Raw genomic sequence first — 19,778 nt, forward strand, 5'->3', positions numbered from 1 at the left:
GTGTGCATTGTCATTCCTTTGCTTATTATCACAACTTGCTGCAGTGTAGTAATATTATGCTGAAAATTGTATTTGGGATTAAAAAAAAATTGTGTGGCTCCTCCAATCAATTTTGCTAAAATGTAATGTATGTGTTTAACAGTATTGGTTATGACCTTGCCCCCATGGTTTCTCCAACAAGGCTTTATTTTAATCTCAGAGCGATTCCTTAACTCCAAGTCATTTATCAGTACTATGTATTTTAAAACTCATGCTTTTTTCAATTTGCATAGTATTTGCACATGCTTGTAGAGTATGTAAGAGAGGAGTTTAAAACACTGTTGTGGGAACAGTCATTATGAAAATGGAAATTATGTGATGAAGGATTTTTATTAGGTTGCGTAAGCTGGTTCTGTTGAGAAAATTACATAGTACATTAACATGTATTACTATTAATTGCTGTTCAGTGGAGTTGTGCTTGTTCTTTCATTTCTTTCCTCTAGAGATGAGCCTTGTAATGAGTATCATTAAAGCGCGTAGACTTTTTTTCCACATCACAAAACACAACAACAATGAAACGGCAAATGTTCTCGAAAGCAAAACAAAATTAAACCTTCAATCAAGTCCATTTATTCGTCCGTAACAGGAATCTGCGAAATTTACATACACATGTACACAAGAAAAATGTAGAGGAAGGAAGGCAGAGGAATCTTTTCTTTGTCATCTCTTCTGTATTTCTGAGAATAAACTCCACCATATTCACACTGTGTGGCTGTTTGTGATGATTCTTCTTAAATTCTGATATCACAGAGGCAATAGTAATTCCGCAAAGAGGATGTGCTACTGCTCTCCTCTGCACGATGGGACAGCTTGTAGAAATAACACAATCTCCTCCTATGATATGACCCAATTTTGAACTGCAGGGTGCTCGGAGAACCCCTGACAAGACGGTTGACTGCTGTTTTGTAGGACACATTTTAACCTTTAAAAGCAATACTGTTGTTTTTCTGATTGAAGTGTAGTGCAGTTGACATTTGAATATTTCTCGAAAATGCGTTTTAACCAAATTGTTGGACTTGATATGATATTTATTTGTTTGCCATGTTAATATGCTGTTTTTTAGTTAAGGGAATCATATTTGAAATATTTTATACAGGCTTAGATCTCATGTCAGATCAGTTGTGTGGATATTAATTTACCAATCAAATGAATAAACTGATGTTTTTGGTAAATATAAAAGCAGTTTCGGTACTGTTTATCAAGGCAAACTTTAATCCTGCAAAATGGTTATATGTAAGTAGAATTAAGTTATGATGAAAATTCTGGTTGTCAGTTTAGAGCTTTCAATATCCCAGAATTCCCTTGTGTATTTCATGACCTCTACCGCACGCCCTCAATCACAAATGCAGCTCAAGTCAGTGACTGTATGAATAAGCACATACGCTTTAGTTTTTAATATACTTGATCCTTTCCCCCCAGGGTCTATGACATCTGCACAACACACGAGTAATTTGTATGAATATAAATCACGACTTGCACAAATTTAAAATTTGTTTTAGCTGTGCCGCGTGAGGTGTTTAATATCTCCAGTTGTTTTAGTTAGATGATGGGAAGATGGAGTGTCTACATTTATAAAGCTATAAATATAGTTCTGCAGGAGAGGTTTTGATAGTGTCATGACTCATGGTGAAGCTGCGCTGCAATGAACTGTTATGCATAACAGTAATCGCTCTATGACTGTGCGTATAAACCTCTGCATGTGTGTTTAAACAGATCTGTACTTCTCATGTACATACCGTTTCCAAAGCGAACTTTGTGTCGCAATGGTGAGTGGCAGATGAGACTAATAAATATTATTACTGGCTACATTCAGCTTTTTCGTTGGATATTGCAACAGCTCAACCGTGAAGTCACATTAATTTCGTCCCTACATGTTTTGGGGTTTAATGTGAAAAGTACAAGTCTAGACAAAATTATGACGTACGTGCTATTTTCTTTACAGTTTGCATTTCTTAGATTTAAATCCATTGCATTGCTCATATTGGCAAGGATCCAACTATCAGTATAAATTCAACTTGTTAAATTTATGTATAAATGATTAATATCAAATATTTGTACTCAGATTTGGACCTTGCAAACACTGTATTGCAACCTCATTTTTATTGTCTGATTTGAAAATCAAATTGATTCCGATATCTGGTATCTTCAATTTGGTGAGTAGTTTAGTATTAGTCTTAGAGTTGCAGTAGAAACTGACCCAGTTTGCTCAAAGTCATATGTCTCGGATGGCTTGTCCTGGTGTTGTGAAGCCAAGTCTGTCGTGATGTCCAGATATTGCTGTCCTTGTCATGATCTTTTCAAACAAACCCTTAGCCCTCCGTTGGTTTCTACCCTGCCTACTCATACACAACTGAAGAGACAGATTACAAATCACTCTTTTTTACGTGCATGTTACAATGATTATCGATGACATTGTATGTTTTGACCCAAAGCTTTTAGCAAAACTACAGTACAAATCACATTGTTATGGGCTGCATCGTTCTATTGCTGTACATCTTGTGTTGTCAATAATGTTTCGACTTCCATGAACTCGCAGAGAATATAAATAAGATGTGGTTTCAGTTGAATGCCTGTACAGTATTTATTACAAGTGTAGGCGAGTGTACTGTATGCATGTAAAGAGCAGCAGTTTGTGTGACTATGATCCAGGGTGGGTTGTTGCTGCAGTAAATGAGAGGGAATAATGATGCGTTTGTCTTTAAGGTGGTTTCCCAGACAGATAGGAGATAAGGGCAGCGATAGCACAGATGTAAGTGACAATGCCGAAAACGATTGAGAGGATAGAGAGCCACAGAGCCTGCCGAGACGCGGCACTGGCACCCTGGAAGTCTCCCTGCGCCGACGCTTTGTTTGTCTGGAGAGGAGAGAGAAAAGTGTACAATGACTGTAGGTGATTGTAGGTTTATACTCCTTAAAAACATTTAACATTTTTAGTTGTTCATATATTTTAACAAAGCCAAATCGATTTTTTTCACTTGCTTGTGAATTGTTACAATAGGTTGTGTACTGTGTGTCAACAGGTAGCTTTCCTGCTGAAAAAAAACGTCATATGCTTGTCAGCTTGGTTTTGAAGCATGGTAGCTGGTTTAAGGTGGGCATTTGCTGGTCATGTGAAGGTTTAAAATGGTCATGCGCTAGTCCTTAATTGGTCATGTGCTGGTTTAAAATGGTCCTGAGCTATGACCAGCTAAGGACCAGCACATGACCATATTAAACCAGCACACACCAGCTGACATGATTCAAAACACACCTAACCAGCATGTGCTGTTTTCCAACAGGGTTATCTAGTATTAGTCAAAGGTGTGTGTTTTTAGACGTTGCATAATCTTTCTTTCACAATTTTGTCTATTCATCTTTGATCCCCTCATTTTAGACAACACCTTACAATCTATTGAAAATCCATCAACTCATTATGACAGAAATTAATACCTGAATTAAGTCTATTGATCAGAGCTTTGTCTGTCGACTTTTGTAGACTGCCCACATTCATGTGGCCCTCTGCTATGGACACCCAGCATTGACGTGTTATTTACAATTCATTGCAAGATTACTTAACATTGCTTTGAGTTGTTACCAACCCCAAAACTCAAATTAAACCTTTATTTAAATCTGTTGCCCCATTTAACCTCAACACCTACTCGCCTCACTGGCTAGACCCACTAAACCTCACACATAACAGTGGACTGACTTGTATTCTTCTGATGTCTGCCATGTTGGTTCTTTGGTGGCATAATCCAACAAATCTCAGTGTAATCCTGCCTAAAGCCTCAGGTGTAATTCCATAATGTCCACACTCACTTCTCAAAAGAGCACTTGCCTTGAGCTCTTCTGCTAATCTCTACCCGTTTCGGTCCTTCTGCCCTTTGGACTGTGAGGACCAAGTGGGTCATATATAATAACAAAATTAATATGATAATTCCTCAAGCAAAACTCATTTTCAACAATGGTTTGTCAACAATAATTGCTATTACACTTCAAAAAAGTCAAGAAATACTTTGATATGATGATGTCCTCATTAAAAACATCTACTGGATGTGAAAGACAAGTTATATTTAGAGCAGTATTGCAGTTAGACTTTCTAGTCTGTGATTAATGGGTTGAGTTCATCCCCTCGTTTTCTTATCCTCTCCATCAGATGACATTCAATTAGTTTTCTTCCACATACCGCCTGCTATATTTGTAATAACCAAAGGGCAAGATGACATCAGAAATGTTGATTTTTACAATCGATATGAGGTCATGGGGAAAGGAATATTCCTGCTGTCTATTCGATTGGAGGATTTAGATTTCACTGTCGATTCACTTCATAACGCTTTATGGCTACATGAGTGCTAGATCAAACACTTATTATACGGCTCTTCAGAGTACCTTATACTAACTGCTCAATTTCAACATACTGCTGTCAAATATCATTGTATATTGACTGCTGTATAATGGAACTTGTCCGGTACAAACAAATTCATACCCGGCTTCTTAATTGTCACTCTCATTTCTCTTTGCAGTTTAAACGAATGTTTCACGTCCATTGAATTATTTGCTTGTCCACACAGATTAGACAATCAGATGTTCTAATTGTATACGGTTTGTGCAACAAGAGCTGGATATGTCCATGAGAAATTTACCTTTTGGGAAAGATAGAACGCAGCGATGCCCAGAGGCCAGAAACAACACAACATGGAGAAGAATGCCAACCCCAGGTAATCTTGAGGGATCATGATGGGAAAGTTGCTCTCGCTGTCAGTATCACTGAAGTCATCACTAGAAGAGTCCTGTAGGACACAATTCACAAACATTAGGTAGGAGGATCTGTAATTTCTCGTTTGAATAAAAAACATAGAACATTGTTCCTTGTATTTAGGCCCATTGAACAACATTTTGAACATCTTTTGATCTCAAGTGGGACGACTGGTTTTTAAATAAAATGCTCTTTTAATATTATAAGTGCATGTAGGCTTTAGGTTTATTTGATCTTGTTGTACAAGGGCAATGACTTGCATTTGTTTGGCGGTGCTGTATAAACGTATCTGTAGTAAGCTGTTTTGCTTGTTTCTGTAAGATAATGTGACTGAATGAGGTTATGGCAAATGTTCAGCACTTGTGCTGCCTACAGGCAAATTTTGCAAAAAAGGGCTGTGTTTCCAATCTGTCTCTTTCCTTAGGACCGTGTATAACAATTCTGACTCAGTCCTAAAAACAGCATGTATGTCCTTCACATGTATTTTTTAACTCTGCAGGGTTTCTTTCTGTATAAACATATTTCAAAGACACGAGAAGAGAATTTGTATTCAATCACTGGTCAATGGTTTTAAAATCTTTTATGATTTTTTATCTTTAAATGCAACCTTGTTATATTCCCAGAGGGCATTTTACATTTTATGTAAACACTAGAAAGCTTGTTAATATTTGTTAGCCGGTAACACTTATAAGTTTACATTTGTTAACATTAGTCAACGCAAATCTAATACCACCTGACAATAAGCAATACAGTTATTAATCATTTATTAATCCGTACAATTGTTTACGTTACTTCACTGTGCATTAACTAATGTTAACAGTTACAATGATTGGTTTAAAAAAATGATTAGTAAATGCTGAAATTAACATGAACAAAGATGAATTGCTTGACACTTGACTGCCTGATAAAAAGCCCTGATAGCATGACAGCACTTATAATCATTGCTGACAGAGGGAACTTCAAACACGCTTTTAACTGTTTGCTTTGTGACAAGCTGCTGTTGAGGAGTTTCGCGCTGTAATGCAGAATGCTAAGCAGTATGCTTTTATAATCACTTCTTTGACAGCATGCGATGACACAAAGTGAATAAGAACCATGCATGCTGTCAGATTTCCAGACAGACATAAAATGATTTGATATTTTGTATTTCAGCTTTAGATTCACCGTAATGAAACATTCAGGTATACCTTCTTTAGGGTGACAATCAAAATGATTGCAGGGGAAAAACTAAATCTGTTATTTGAATATTTGCCAAACTAGATCTTGTTTACTGGTGTATGAAATAGAGGTTGGCATGCGGCTCATCAACACAGTGGCATTATTATTCACACAACAGTGGATGCAGAGCTTTCAACAATTGTGCTTGGTTTGAAGGCCAATGCCCGTGCAACACATCCCACCCTCCATCCCTGCGATTCATGCCTTTTTGATTTTCTCATTTAAAAGCTCATTTGTCAATCCCTGCTTGTATTAAATTTGAATTCTAAATTTGAACTGCAATATACAGCACATAAGTGAATGCAGTACAAAGCTTAACAGCTTGATGATTTGATGTTCACATGCAAGAAGCCACCGTATAAGGAAATGTGTTACTATATGGGAGACTTGGGTTGACTGCTCACCTTTTGCTCAGTTAAATATATTTCAGGGTTTATTTTGGAAAGTTAACTGAACATTTTACAATGGAACTTGCCTTTGAACAGTTTTTTTAATTAAATAATTAAAATAAATCACAAAACCATTATTGAATAAGCAAATTATTATTTTTATATTATACTAATAAACACACAATATAAACAATAATAACAAATAAGAATAATTATTTATTATTATCTATGATTATTAAAAAAAGTGGATATAATATTTAATATTACTATTTGAAAGTATTTATTATTGTTGTTGTTATTATTATGATTATTATAAAATGTTTGTACACATATTTACATTTTTGTACATTAGGTTAAAAGGATTAAATAATGAAACATATTCTTTCTAAGAAAGCCTTTGTTCAAGAACCACCACTAATGGTTTTATTAACTTTAAATATAAAATCATTTTAGAGTTAACCTCCCCATGTGACCTGCCCTGGTCTCCCCTACATTTGTTTCACGACAGAACTCCTTACCTCAAAGTCTGGTAAAAGGTCATCCCCATCCTCCATGCTGTAAGAGACACTGTGGACATCTCTAGTCTCTGCCAGTAACTTCCTTTCCAAAGGCGAACCAGGACCAATGTCCACAAATGTGGTTTCCAGATACTCCTTACTGTGGATGCCCAAGGAGTCAGCAGTCGCCCATATGGTTGTTGGAGGGTAAAGTGTCTCCAGAGTGCTAGTCAATGAACATGGGTCCAATAGTTGCTGCTGTTGAATATCTGTAGAACTGCAATAATTCCTCCAGTCCAGAGGGGGCAGTCTTTTGTCCTTCTCATTTCTCACAAATATGCCTTTAAACAGACCACCACCACTGCTTGTTCCACTTGGGCTCTTGGGGCTGTCAGCCAACAGTGGATGTTCGAGTTCATCTAGACTCTCCATTTTGTGAGCTCTATGTTAAGGTCTGGAGGTGACAACATTAACTGAGTCTTTGCCACGGATTGAACGACAGTTTCACTCTTAAGAATGTGTCACTTATACAGAATCAGTGGCTTGGAAATAAATCATCTTATATTAAATATTTGGTTCAACCAGGCTAAATCTTGGTGACTAGCTCATGCTAAGACGAATTCTCATCTGAGGTTGTGTTGAGTGAGGACTTATTTCAGTCTGTGATTTAAATGCGTGGAGCTCTTGCATATTCACATATCAGATGGCATTTGTTCCTTCGCTCGATGGCTGAATGCAAGGCCCGTGTAGGACATTTTACATGATTGGATGTATCTCAGTCCATACATATGCTAATGCGCTTCACTTTGCATGAAAAGGATGGAAGTCAGTTCAGATGATAGAATACCTTGATTCACAACAGACCGCAGACGGCTTGTGTAATGCTGAGGGATTTTATCAGTAATCTTCCCTCCTGTTTTCACTCTGATTCTCTATACAGACAAACGGGCTAAAATTATTTTATCAGAATTTTAACAGCAGTGAGAGACATTTATCTAAATAAGTAGTTAACTGAAATATAAATAGCTGGGATTTGGACAGATCAAAGCAGACGTCTTTGAAATCTTTGAAGAAAATGTTGGTGTTAAAAGCGTCCTCGACAATCAATTGCCAGGAGGTTGAAAGAACTACAGATATTCAACTATTCTTGAGGGAAATATATAAATATACATATATAGATTTACTCTGTTTGTAGTCCCCACTTGGTTTTCAAAGCTGTGAAATTGACGTCCAGCAAAATAGAAATTCTCCAGAGTGCACTTTCTCCTAAGCAAGTGCTCAGGGATCTCATTCCGTTTGTGGCCGTAGAGAAATGTATTGATGAAGAAATGCTCAGTGCTCAGGTATTGATTTCTGGCAGGTTGGCAGGGTTTGGGAGATGTATTTTAATGCAGCATGCTCTCCCAGTCGGCCCACGTCGGCACAGACGCAAAGTCTCTCTGGCACCTCTCACCTTTCATCGTGGCACATGGACAGTGCTGCCAAAAGAAAAGAACAAAGTCAGCATTAAGCTTTAAAGCACATGAGTGATCCACTTCATAAACTATGAAGTGCTACCCGTCTATGAGGTTTGAATAGCAGGGCAGTACGTCCAAGTAAGAGACACTCATCAATTCAACATCTTTTTTGAAGTTTTCTGAGTGGACTATTTTTGGAGCACATCAGTCTCAAAGGCAAAGCGTGTCAGCGGAGACCAGAAGGCTTGTTGATGTGGAAATATGGTCTGCAGCGAGATGCCAGTGGGCTTAAAAAATGTAAGATGGGCACTGAAATAGGCTCTTTTCAACATGCACCCTCTGGCAGATCCTGTGGCCCATGATAGACGTCATGTAGTTCATAGCTTTCTATATAAATCTCTGTGGCCTTCACCTTAAAAACACCCAAAGAAGCTCAGAACTGCCAACCGAGTCTGTTGCCAGAGAGAAATGATTCAAAGCCGAGGTCTGCTGCTTCTAGCTATGTATTCACAAAATCACATTTGCAATATAAACAGCCGGACAAATGCGTAGTTATATGAGATCTTCAGTGTGTGAAATGGACCTTATGATGTGATAATGTTCTTCATTTATGATATTCCCTCCAGCTTCCGTTTATGTTGATACCGTCAGTTGGTCTCATTTGTCTTAAGAATGTGAGTCATCTTAATGCTTTATTCATTAGCTTTTCTTTTCTTTATTAAGGTATGTGCACTTTTGGAGTTAATGCCAACTCCACATTAGAGAACATCACAATGCTGCTGACTCTGGACAGAGTTTTTGAAGTGAGCAAGTGTTGAAATGTTTTATTGTTATATTGTTTTATTGTTGTAGCCTGTTAACTGTCACCCGTTCCGTATACGGGACACCAAAGTTTGCGTCAATATTGTGCATGTCATTTCTAATTAAATCATGACAAACTATATATCATTGGAAAGGTCTACTCTAGAATAAAGATTTCTTTGGTGTTTTTTAAAATAATTTATGTAGGGAGAGCAATTTATTCTCAGATTCTCCGATTTTTCGTTATCCTTTTTGTATTTTTTACAATTTATGTATTTTTTACAATAAACCTTACAAAATACCTTAAAAAAATATATGTGTGAGTAATTTTTTTGCAATAATCAGCTACTTTTCTGTTTTCAAACGAGACCAACCGTAAGTCTGTATTCCAAAGAATTCATGAGTTACCGCCATTTTAGTTCCAACATGCTTTTTCATGTGTAGGCTCAAAAGGGGCTCCGACAGTTAACAGGATTTGGTTACCGAAAAAGGAAAATTCTGACATCATTTGCTCACCCTCATTTCATACTAAATCTGAATGACTTTCTTTCTTTTGCAGAACACAAAAGAAGATGTTTCGGAGGACACTGGTAACCAAAACAACATTAGCCGCATTGACTTCCATTAAATTGGACACAAAACCACAGATACATTTCTCAAAATATCTTCTTTTGGGTTCCACAGAACGAAATGAGGGTGAATAATAATGTCAAACATAACAGACAGAATGGCTTTAAGTTTTCAAATGAAAGATGTTTATGCATGAAATGTCATTCACTCTTCTTGAGTGTCAGATTCAGCTTTACTCTTGATGTAAACCTGTTTAATAAGCCGTTTTTGGGCCGAATCTCAGTAAGAGCGCTCCGTCCTATCAAAATCCGAAAGAAAGTGCTCCCAGGGGTCTCTCTGTCAGTCAGTCAGTCCCTGAAAAACCAGGATGACAGCTTCAGGAAGAAGCAGGCGAACGTTTGTCTCTCATTACTAACCTTGTGCTGTTCTCCATCAGTTCCTTACACGCCTGTCTGCATCAGTCTAGTGTGCCGAAAATAATGTCTATCAATGGCATTACGTGGTTGCGAGAGATTTACCTGAGGCATAGCCGATTAATTTGTAAATGAATATGTTTTGTAATTTACTTTGTAAATGGATTTTGGTTTAAGTATGCACATTACAGCCTTGAAGCTAGGTTGTTAATGGCCTGTAAAACTGCTTTGATAAAGGATTCTGCATGCTTAATATTAATGACATACAAGAACACTGCTTTAGAAAAAAAATCAGTTTCAATTTAATTTAGATCTTAACAATTACCTCAAGGCAATCATTTGCCCTCTCCAAAGAGTGAGTGTGTGTGTGTGCATGCAAATAAGCAGAATTTGTATAGGCTTTGAACTTGTATGAATAATCCCTGTTTGTGCATTGCAGGACAGCATGGGTTTATGGTTTTGTCAGGGGGTTCTATAAAATTTTGATTGCAGAGTTTTGAAAGTAAAACCTGAAAATTTGAGATGAAAGATACAATATATTCAATTCATCTTTACACTGTTTTGATTTTGCTAGGCTTTAAATTCTAGAACTCATAAGTCAGACAGATTTGGTTGAAAATTCCTGTCACCCCGTATAGCATACTTCAAACTTTATCAATAAATACAATTTTCTCTCACCAAAGCTTTTTCCACAACATTGCTTCAAACAGAAAGCGGAACATTGGATTTCAGCAGCACACAAAATGTCACAATAAAGAAAGAAAGTGGTTCCATGATGCACTTAGATGTATGAAATAGAAGCCAAATCGAATTTTATCTGATTTTGTTAGTCCGTTCATTACATACTCATAGAAGATCTATGGACTACCGTAGCTTGCTGGAAAAGCAGTCCTGTGGTTTGGCATAATAACTGTAGTACTCTGATTCATATCACTCTGTTCTCCAGTCCATTTTTATACTTAACAGTTCTTCCTTTTCAGTTCTTTTCATCTGTCTAGTCTTTCTGCTCCTCCTGTGTGGCCAGGCACAGATAGATTGGCAGGGTGATAATTCGGCAGCAGATATCTGTTCTCCCTCCCATCAACTTTACCGCAGGGCTGCTGTCAACACAATGGCAAATTGCTACCGACCAACACCCATATTAATAATATTCCTTTGATCTTATAGGAACAGTTCATTGGCAATTCAAGTTTATCATTCACTTGCAGCTGAGGTTAAAAGTAATGAGAAAAGACTGAAATTTAAGTTATTTACTAAAAAATCACATCTGCCCTCTTCTTCATGAGTACAGAGATTCATAGTAAATATGAAGAGGTAGGTTCTGAAATGAGATAACAATTTTTCAAAAATCATGTTTTTATTATGTCATCATGTTTTTATTAGGGCTTTTTTGTGTTAGTTAGCTGTATGTTTTATAATGGCATAAATCAAAACCAACCAACTGCAGTTTGATTTATATTAATTGGAATGAACAATAAAAACACGATTTTTGAGTTATCTCATTTTGGAACCAAACAATATTCTTTCAAATAAGTTTATTTTAAATTTGGTTGACAAAAAGGATCAATCACGTTTATTTTTATTGCTTTAAATATCTTAATATCTAGTCAACATGTTTTAACAACTCTATATGACTTCAGAAATCACAGGGACCACTTTTGTAATACTTTTATGTCGCTTTAATATTCTTTTAAGGCTTGAAATGTCCAGTCCCTATCCAATACAATTGTTCAAAAAAGATTGTTAAAATATTCTTCAACCATTGTATACCAGAGCATTTTCTTTCAATTAAAAAAGCAGTGACATGAGGGTACATAAATGACAGAGGTTGTATTTTTGGGGGAACTGTCCCTTTAAGCCTTTCCGACTCCACCCCCAAGCACACACCCCCTATGATGGCTTGCTTCCAGGAGAGATGCACTCAGCTTTATTGCAAACTCCCTCCCAACCGGTCACTATAAAATAAATGCTGTCAGCTGCATCATGAGTCTGCCTCCCTGTTTGATTTCTGCCACACACATAAAACACCCGGTCAGTTGGACAGTGCTCTACAAGGACAGCACAGCAAATCAGCACCAACGCTTTTATAGAGACCCCCTTACCTCACCCTGCTCTTTTTCTGTAACTCTTATCGGCGTTTCCTACTTTATCTTTTTTAACCACTTAGAAACAGACCCTTTCAGGCTCTCTTTATAAATGGACTGGCAAAGCCAAATAGCTTGATATCACAATAACTACACTATATGGATAAATATATCGGGACGCCTTGAAATACATATTTAGCTATTCTAGTATTTCCAATGAAAACAAATATTAATGCTATACCATAGTTCAATAGCATATTAAATCATTTTGCGTCCATCTTTGTTTTAACAGATTTGGAGAGCCTGTGTAAAGGTCATTGATGGGATTGGATGATTGGATGCTGTTCAGCTCAGTTCATATCTGGGCTTTATGCCGACCAGTCAAGTTCTTCCACATTAGTCAATCATCATTTTTTTATCATTGTTTTGTGCACAGGGGTATTTTAATTTCATGACCTGCCCAAACTGTTGCTATAACATTAGAAGCACAACATTAGAGAATATCTTTATACAATATACGCTTTATGCCAACAGAAATGCCCAGTCAAACCTGTTGATTAAAAAGGGGGCTTCCCAATACTTTTGTCCATATAGGGTATGTCACAATAATGTGTGTACGCCGAGGGAGTACATTTGTTATTAATCATATTCCAACGCAATCTAACTTTTTTTTGGATGGCTAATTCATGTGAATTTGTATGATATAATTTGCACGTTTTAGTACGATTTGCTTTCGTGCCAATGACAGTTAAGCTGGGGTGGGGTTTCAGTATTGTTTTTTTAAATAATTGTATAATTTTTATACGATTCACATCGTAAAAAATCATATGAATTAGCCACTTTTTAAAAATCCAATGAGATCAGGCTGCATATTCACTGGTTTCTTGAAGGGATAGTTTCACCAAAGTGTCACAAAAGTAACAAAATATCTGTTTCCATGATTAAAATAATACTTGATCAAAATGATCAAACTTATTGTCCCCAAAATCCCACCATGGACTGGTTGGGATGCTCAGACCGTCACACATTCATACTGTTTATAATTTGGCAGCGACAGATGCTATTTACTAAGTTTAAATACTAGTACGTTCTGTTTACACTAACCGAAAATAGCTGTATTTTCTTTGGACTAAGTAGTTAGATGGTATTTCTTGTAAATAGTGGTATATAACTTTATTATTTGCTCCTCAGTGTTGTTATGCATTAAACATTCTGCAAAAATAACAAAGTCTAAACTATTATATTTATAAAAATGATGGCAACTTATTGAGAAATTAAAGCCCTACACCTACCCGTAACCTTACCCTAAACCTAAACTTTACGAATAAAAATGATTTCCAAGTCTTGAATCCATTTTATTGAAAACAAATAGCTTTATGATCTGTAATAGAAAAAGGTTAAAAACTATTCAGCGAGAGGGGGATTGGAAACCTGGTCTCCCGTGCCAAGCTTTGCATACTTACACCTTGCGCCATTGGACTCACTATATGAAATGGAGTCATCCTTACACTTTAAGCAAATAGTCTGTGCCTAAAAAGGCGGGCTATTTGTACTCGGTGTAAATAGACACTCCGTTATAATTGTTGGTGCAGTCAACCTACAAATTATTTGCACTCTTCATATCAAACTATGAATGGAATATGTATTTAACAAGAGTGAATTTACAAATGTAATAACCTTGCTTTATTTTCTGTATTGTTTATATCATGTTTAACATAATAGCAAATATGTGCATGTAAATGCTCAGTCAGGACGTCTGATTTTAGGGGGATGTTTTTATACAAACACATCATTAGAGAACGCAGATGACTCTCTGTATGTGGCAGTAGGAGGACGCAGCTGAAGTACTAACAAACACGCTAATGTATCATGGAAATATTACTGATAGCACAGAAGAGGCGTGATGAGTGGAAAGACAATAGCAGCCTACAGAAAGCACTCCCAGAGTGCGGCCACACATGATTGAAATGAAGTAGATAGAAAACGGGTGCATGTTGCTAAACAGGGCAGAAATGAAGTCGCTCTTTTGTAGGAACGGGCCTATATGAAATCCGATTGACTTTGCTGGCAGTGTACTTTCTAAGATTAATGAGGCAAAGTTGTGCCATTTCCGTGCCGTACGTCTCTGCTCTGCTTATGTAAGTAAGTCTTGATAATTCAAGCACAATATTTCCTTGAGCCCAGCAGTGTCACATTAGAATGGGGATGGAAGGACACATAATTCTCTCTAAATGACATTGTAATGGAAAAAGGAATTCAGCTTCACTGAAGGGGTTTGTGCGGGAGGTGCGTGGGGGAGGGTTTGCACGGCAGCGTTCTATGCGTGTTTGGAAATAAGCTCATTTATCATTCATCCTTCAAGTCCATTAAGCTTTTTTCGTTCTCTCTTTGTCTTTATTTCAGGCTTGCTGCAAGCCAGGTTAGAAAAATGTTGGTTGTGGTACAGTGGTGGTATTTACAGTATACATGAAATCCACTATGAATAATATGCACTTGAATTAAATTGTACTTGCAAGATGGAATCATTTTCACTGTTGCTTTCAGACATTTGGTCAGCTTTTATATTGCTACTTTCAAAAATCATGGTATCATGGTGTTCATAAAATAGTAATAGCATGCTTTATCTGTACAGTATCTCTCTCTCTCTTTCTCTCTCTCTCCCTTGAGTTGGCGAGTGCAGTCACTGTTTCAGAAGAGCCATTTGCACATATCTTAGCTGGGTGATTTCCCTCATCCCTCAGGCCTCATTGTGCCCCACACCAGCTGTGCCTGAGAGGGACAGACAGACGGGAACATACAGACCCTCTACAGACAAAACTTGTCTTATTCGTGTAATGCGTGTTTGTCTGTGTGCATGAACACTGTGTGTGCGTCTGTGTGACTTTTCCCTCATTATATGTAATCTGTTTTAATAGGACATCTCATTATTCTTCTAGGACCAATGGGGTACAGAGAAGGGCATCAGGGTTTGAGAGATCTATATTGGTGAGAGTTGAGGAAACAATGCAAATGGTTATCTTTGATCCAACTGCAGTATTTTTGTACTGCGTTGCACTTCTTTTGTTTAAGTCTATTTTTGCTTGCTGGTAGGGTTGCCAAGTTCATGAGAGGAAAAACAAGACTCTTTCTATAAGAGATCTTCATTTATCACACACTGTATGCCATTAAGAACCGTAATTATGGCAAGTCACAATTAGCCACACTGTACATAAAATTAAAATGCCATGCAGGAGCTGTTAGTGTTTGTTTGATAAAATAAAGATACAATCTCTTTCTTTTTTTTATCTCATTGCGTCTCATTTTAACTTCTGCCCAGGCAAATTATATGCCAGACGCAAGAGAACTGTGATTGTACATTTCAGGTAACACCTTACAATAAATTAGATTATTTATTATTTGCGTATTAATTTTGTGAATTAAATAATGTTAATATTACTATAACTTTATTTAAAATGCATTAGCTAATGTTGAAATTAACAATATGACATGAATCATAAATGTTAATTTTAACTAATGTGATAATCAAACTTTATTTGAACATTATAGTCTGTGTCACCATATTTCAAAATAAACGAACCCTCATTTTCATATCCATCTTTGCATTTTGATTTCCATTGTAATATAACATTTTTAACATTTCCTTGAATACAGGACAATCACATAGTAGATGATGGCCTGCAGTGCCAGTGTTTCTGAGATCACTGTGCACACATCTAGTCTTGCAGTAAGCAGCCTGTAGTTTCAAAGACAAGAGGTCCATGAACCTGATTCATGACCGTGAACATTGTAGCAGTTGTTGTTCACTTTCTGTTCTCGTGAAATTGCCTCAGTTCTCCATTTCATTCTCATTTAGTCTGAATTGGATCTTTTCACCTCATGTCAGGGCTGTTAACTGTGCAAGCTACAGAACATGATCGTTGTGTCGCGCACAGGGAGCAAAAATACAATAAATCAGATATGGTATATTGAACATATGGCACATAGAACACAAGATGCATGTACTGTATACTAAAAGCAGTGTCTACTGCCAAAGGGCATATTTTAAATTAACCGGCTTACGATGGTGCATCAAAAAACATAACAAGCCTACATGCTTATTGCTCATACTCTAGTTATAAGCAATAGATAACATAATTTTATTTGTGTTGTTTATATTGATGCTTGAGCTTGAACGCATAGAGACCATTACCAGAGCTCACACAAACACACAAACAAGACCCACTGACACGCATCACGTGAAATATTTAACAATAACAATATAAGAGCCAGTTTTCTAGCTGTAACACCGCTAGAGCAGACAGAAATCTGACAAGGTCTGGGAGTTTGCGATGGCACAGATGCTCAGCATCACTGAGTACACATTTAATCAAATGAGAACTCCTATCACATGTTTGACATAATCACCGGCTAATTGTTTATTACTCACGCTAAGTAAAAGGTTATCTCGACAGCGGGCAGCAGGCAGGAGAATATAGCGGCACGCTGCTGCATGTGACAACGTTGATAAACAAGAAGATGTGCGTTTGTGTGTGTGGGTCCTCCGGACAGGTTAGATTGGTTGTGAGATTCAGTTTCCTTTACGGGGGGTGGGGAATAGCTACATAGAGAGTTTAAAATTAATATTGTACAAGGCCACCTGTCTTAAAATAACAATCTTCCTTCTATTTGTAATCTGAAAGAGTGATTTATGGAGATTTCATGAAAACATTCAATTTAAAATGACCATATTTATGGGGGGAAATATTTTACATTTCGTTATGAATTTAGTAATGTCAAAATTGACGAGGTGGTACTATAAAAACAAAATGATAATAATAATAATAATAATAATAATAATGGAATAATATAAAAACAAAAGGATTGTGTTGTATTCTATGTACTGAATGTCTAAAGGTCTGCGTGAGGGTTATGGAGAGATCACACTGTCATTTTCACTACATTGATTTTCATTCATACTGATACAAATGCAAGAAACTGTAAATGGGTAGTTGACAATAAACTGTACCGTGTGTTCTATGGTGTGACAGTAAAAATGTATAAAACAAAGTGTTAATAATCTATAATTTTTATAGTATTAATGTTTATAATACAAAATAGTATTAAATAAATGTATCTTAATTTTTGTGAATTTACTATTTCACACCACAGGGCACATGTGTGATTTATTTGTCAACTACTCATCAATGTTTTACATTCCGCTGTGTAGAAAAGTTCAAGTTTGGTGAACTCTGACATTAAGGATTACATCACAAGACGAGTGACCAACAGAGGATCAATACATCACAGATTGATCTTTGGCTAAATTCAAAGAAGACAAACTTCAAATCAGCGGGTGTGAATCGAAGAAGAATATTTCCTTGATATTTAAAAGAAATATTTTCACTATTTTTCCATTTAGCTCATTTTTTTAAAGGAAAGGGTAATGATATGATCCTCACCAATATTGTCAAAACAACCTTTGCGTGTCAACAAATTGTGGGAAATACCCAAAAGTCCTAACAGCATGTTGAAAATGTCTTGATAAAATATTAAATAATAGAGATGACAATTTAATATAAATGTAAAAATATATAAAGGTTTGTCTGAGAGTTATATGTTCTGGGGTAAAGTATAGAAACTATACCAGACGTCAACACGATAGAAAAATAGAAAAGAAGTGTACACTTTTTTTTACTTTAAGTAAATATTCTTAACGTCATTCATTTTTGCAGTTACTTGGCAGCACACAATCTACATCGATCACTAGCGAGGCAACGGTGGACTGCAGACACAGTCACTAACAATAGAAATCTCTCTCCCTAATGGAAGCTGGTGCAGTTCCCCTAACAATAGCAGAAAGTGCGTCCTTGCCAAAGCGAGCCCATTTACTGCTGAGCAATAGCATCCTCGTGTCACTGAATATTATGATACAATAATAATGGGTTGCATGTTGTGATTGCCATAAATAGCATACAATTCCATACAATGAAAAGGCACAGGTGAGTGAGTTATCGTGATTTGTGATAAATTTTGTTCAACACAAACATCAGCTGTCTGCGGAAATCAAAAAGGATTGTTTCGAATTTTGTTTCGTGCATTCTGGGCAGAATGCGGAGAGGTCAGAGGTCTGAATGACAGCGCAGCAAAATTGAAAAATGTCCCACACATCTGTTCATTCTAGATGTGATGTGAAATATTACATATCCGGGCACAGGGGAATACAGATAAATATAACAGTTTCACCCAGAGGAAAATAAACAATGTATCCTGAATTTATTCAAACAAAATGAAGTAATAATAAAAACAAACCCATGCGCAGAATAGTAAATATGAAGCTGGTAGTTTAAGCACAATTGTTAAAAAAGAGATGCCCATGCACTTTATATTGTGAACAACCAAATTAATAAGTTAGAAGATGAGAGCATAAAAGAGAAGAGCAGAACCTACCTCTGATGCTAAACTCTGTGATGATGTCCGTGGAGTGTGTGGGTGCGTGTATGTGTCAAGTGTCTCCCAGCACTGCTGAACTCCACAAAACAGATGATTACAGCAGTCCAACACATTCAGCAATTCTGCACCAACACATATCTTCCACACCGCTGTAAAACGGGTTTAGATGGATGTTGCGAGTTAATGAGTTGCTAATATGAACCTGGTTGTGTGTGAGGTTAAGCATATAAGAAGTGATGCTTTTGCCACCCAAGTTCTGTACTCCTGATGCCTGCACTTAATTCTCTCCCACTTCACACTCACTCAGATGGAGTCAGTTGCTCTTTTAATCCTGTTTATTCTGGATATTTATACCACCAATGCTCTTCTAAATCCCTTTGGCAAGACTTTCAAACAGCAGTAGAAGTGGCTTCTGACACTCCTGCTCCTCTTCTCTCTCCACATCTCTGTTCCTCCTCCACTATCTCATCCAGCCCCCACTCCTCCAATCTCTTCTGGCATCGCAACATCGCAGGGTCCTAAAGTCTGTGTAGTTTGTGATCGTGATTGTGTACAGCGTGTCCCCGCTACTGAAAACACATCAGTATGCTGCAAGCCCTCCCTCTCTGTTTCTCTCAGTACCTTTCCTGCTGTTTTTGCCTAGGGGTGATCCCGAACTGTTGACATGTTGGCATAAGGTTGTCTTGCATGTATGTGGAGCGATGTTCTCGATCATGCTGTAGCTGAGCCATAGAGTGGACCACCACACAGTCATACGAGAAATAAACTGTTTGAAGTCTATAGAAAATAGCATGTGTGAGCCATTTAACTTCTGTGTATTGAAAATTATTTATTTGCATTCATATTTATGGATTTAACTGTGAAAATATTTCTAAGCATTTGGTAGTAAATTCCACTTTCTTTTTAATAATATTACGCCAAGTACCATCGATGATACCAATCTTTCTGTAAAATACATTTTACTACTAAGTTTATTAAATCTAAATATATAATTATATTTCAAATTGTCAACAATAAACAAATTATGAGACATCGACTATATTTTATATATATTATTAGACATCAACAAATATATGGAGATTATCATATTAATTTGGATGATTAATAAATAATAAATTTGCTAGTTTTATAAAAAATAAGTATGGG

At 36.7% G+C, this 19,778-nt stretch overlaps 1 protein-coding gene across 1 annotated transcript; it reads right to left on the minus strand.

The window, feature by feature from the left end:
* Position 1: 1 nt before the first annotated feature.
* tmem91 (transmembrane protein 91) lies at positions 2 to 19,393 on the minus strand. The gene is made up of 4 exons (XM_056766913.1): positions 18,630 to 19,393; positions 6,900 to 8,356; positions 4,662 to 4,808; positions 2 to 2,893 (listed from the first exon to the last, which is right to left on the minus strand). The coding sequence occupies exons 2-4, from the start codon at positions 7,308 to 7,310 to the stop codon at positions 2,738 to 2,740; spliced, it is 714 nt and encodes a 237-aa protein (XP_056622891.1). The 5' UTR covers positions 7,311 to 8,356; positions 18,630 to 19,393; the 3' UTR covers positions 2 to 2,737.
* Positions 19,394 to 19,778: the final 385 nt, after the last annotated feature.

Source organism: Triplophysa dalaica, chromosome 14, assembly GCF_015846415.1.
Source record: "Triplophysa dalaica isolate WHDGS20190420 chromosome 14, ASM1584641v1, whole genome shotgun sequence".
NCBI lineage: Eukaryota > Metazoa > Chordata > Actinopteri > Cypriniformes > Nemacheilidae > Triplophysa > Triplophysa dalaica.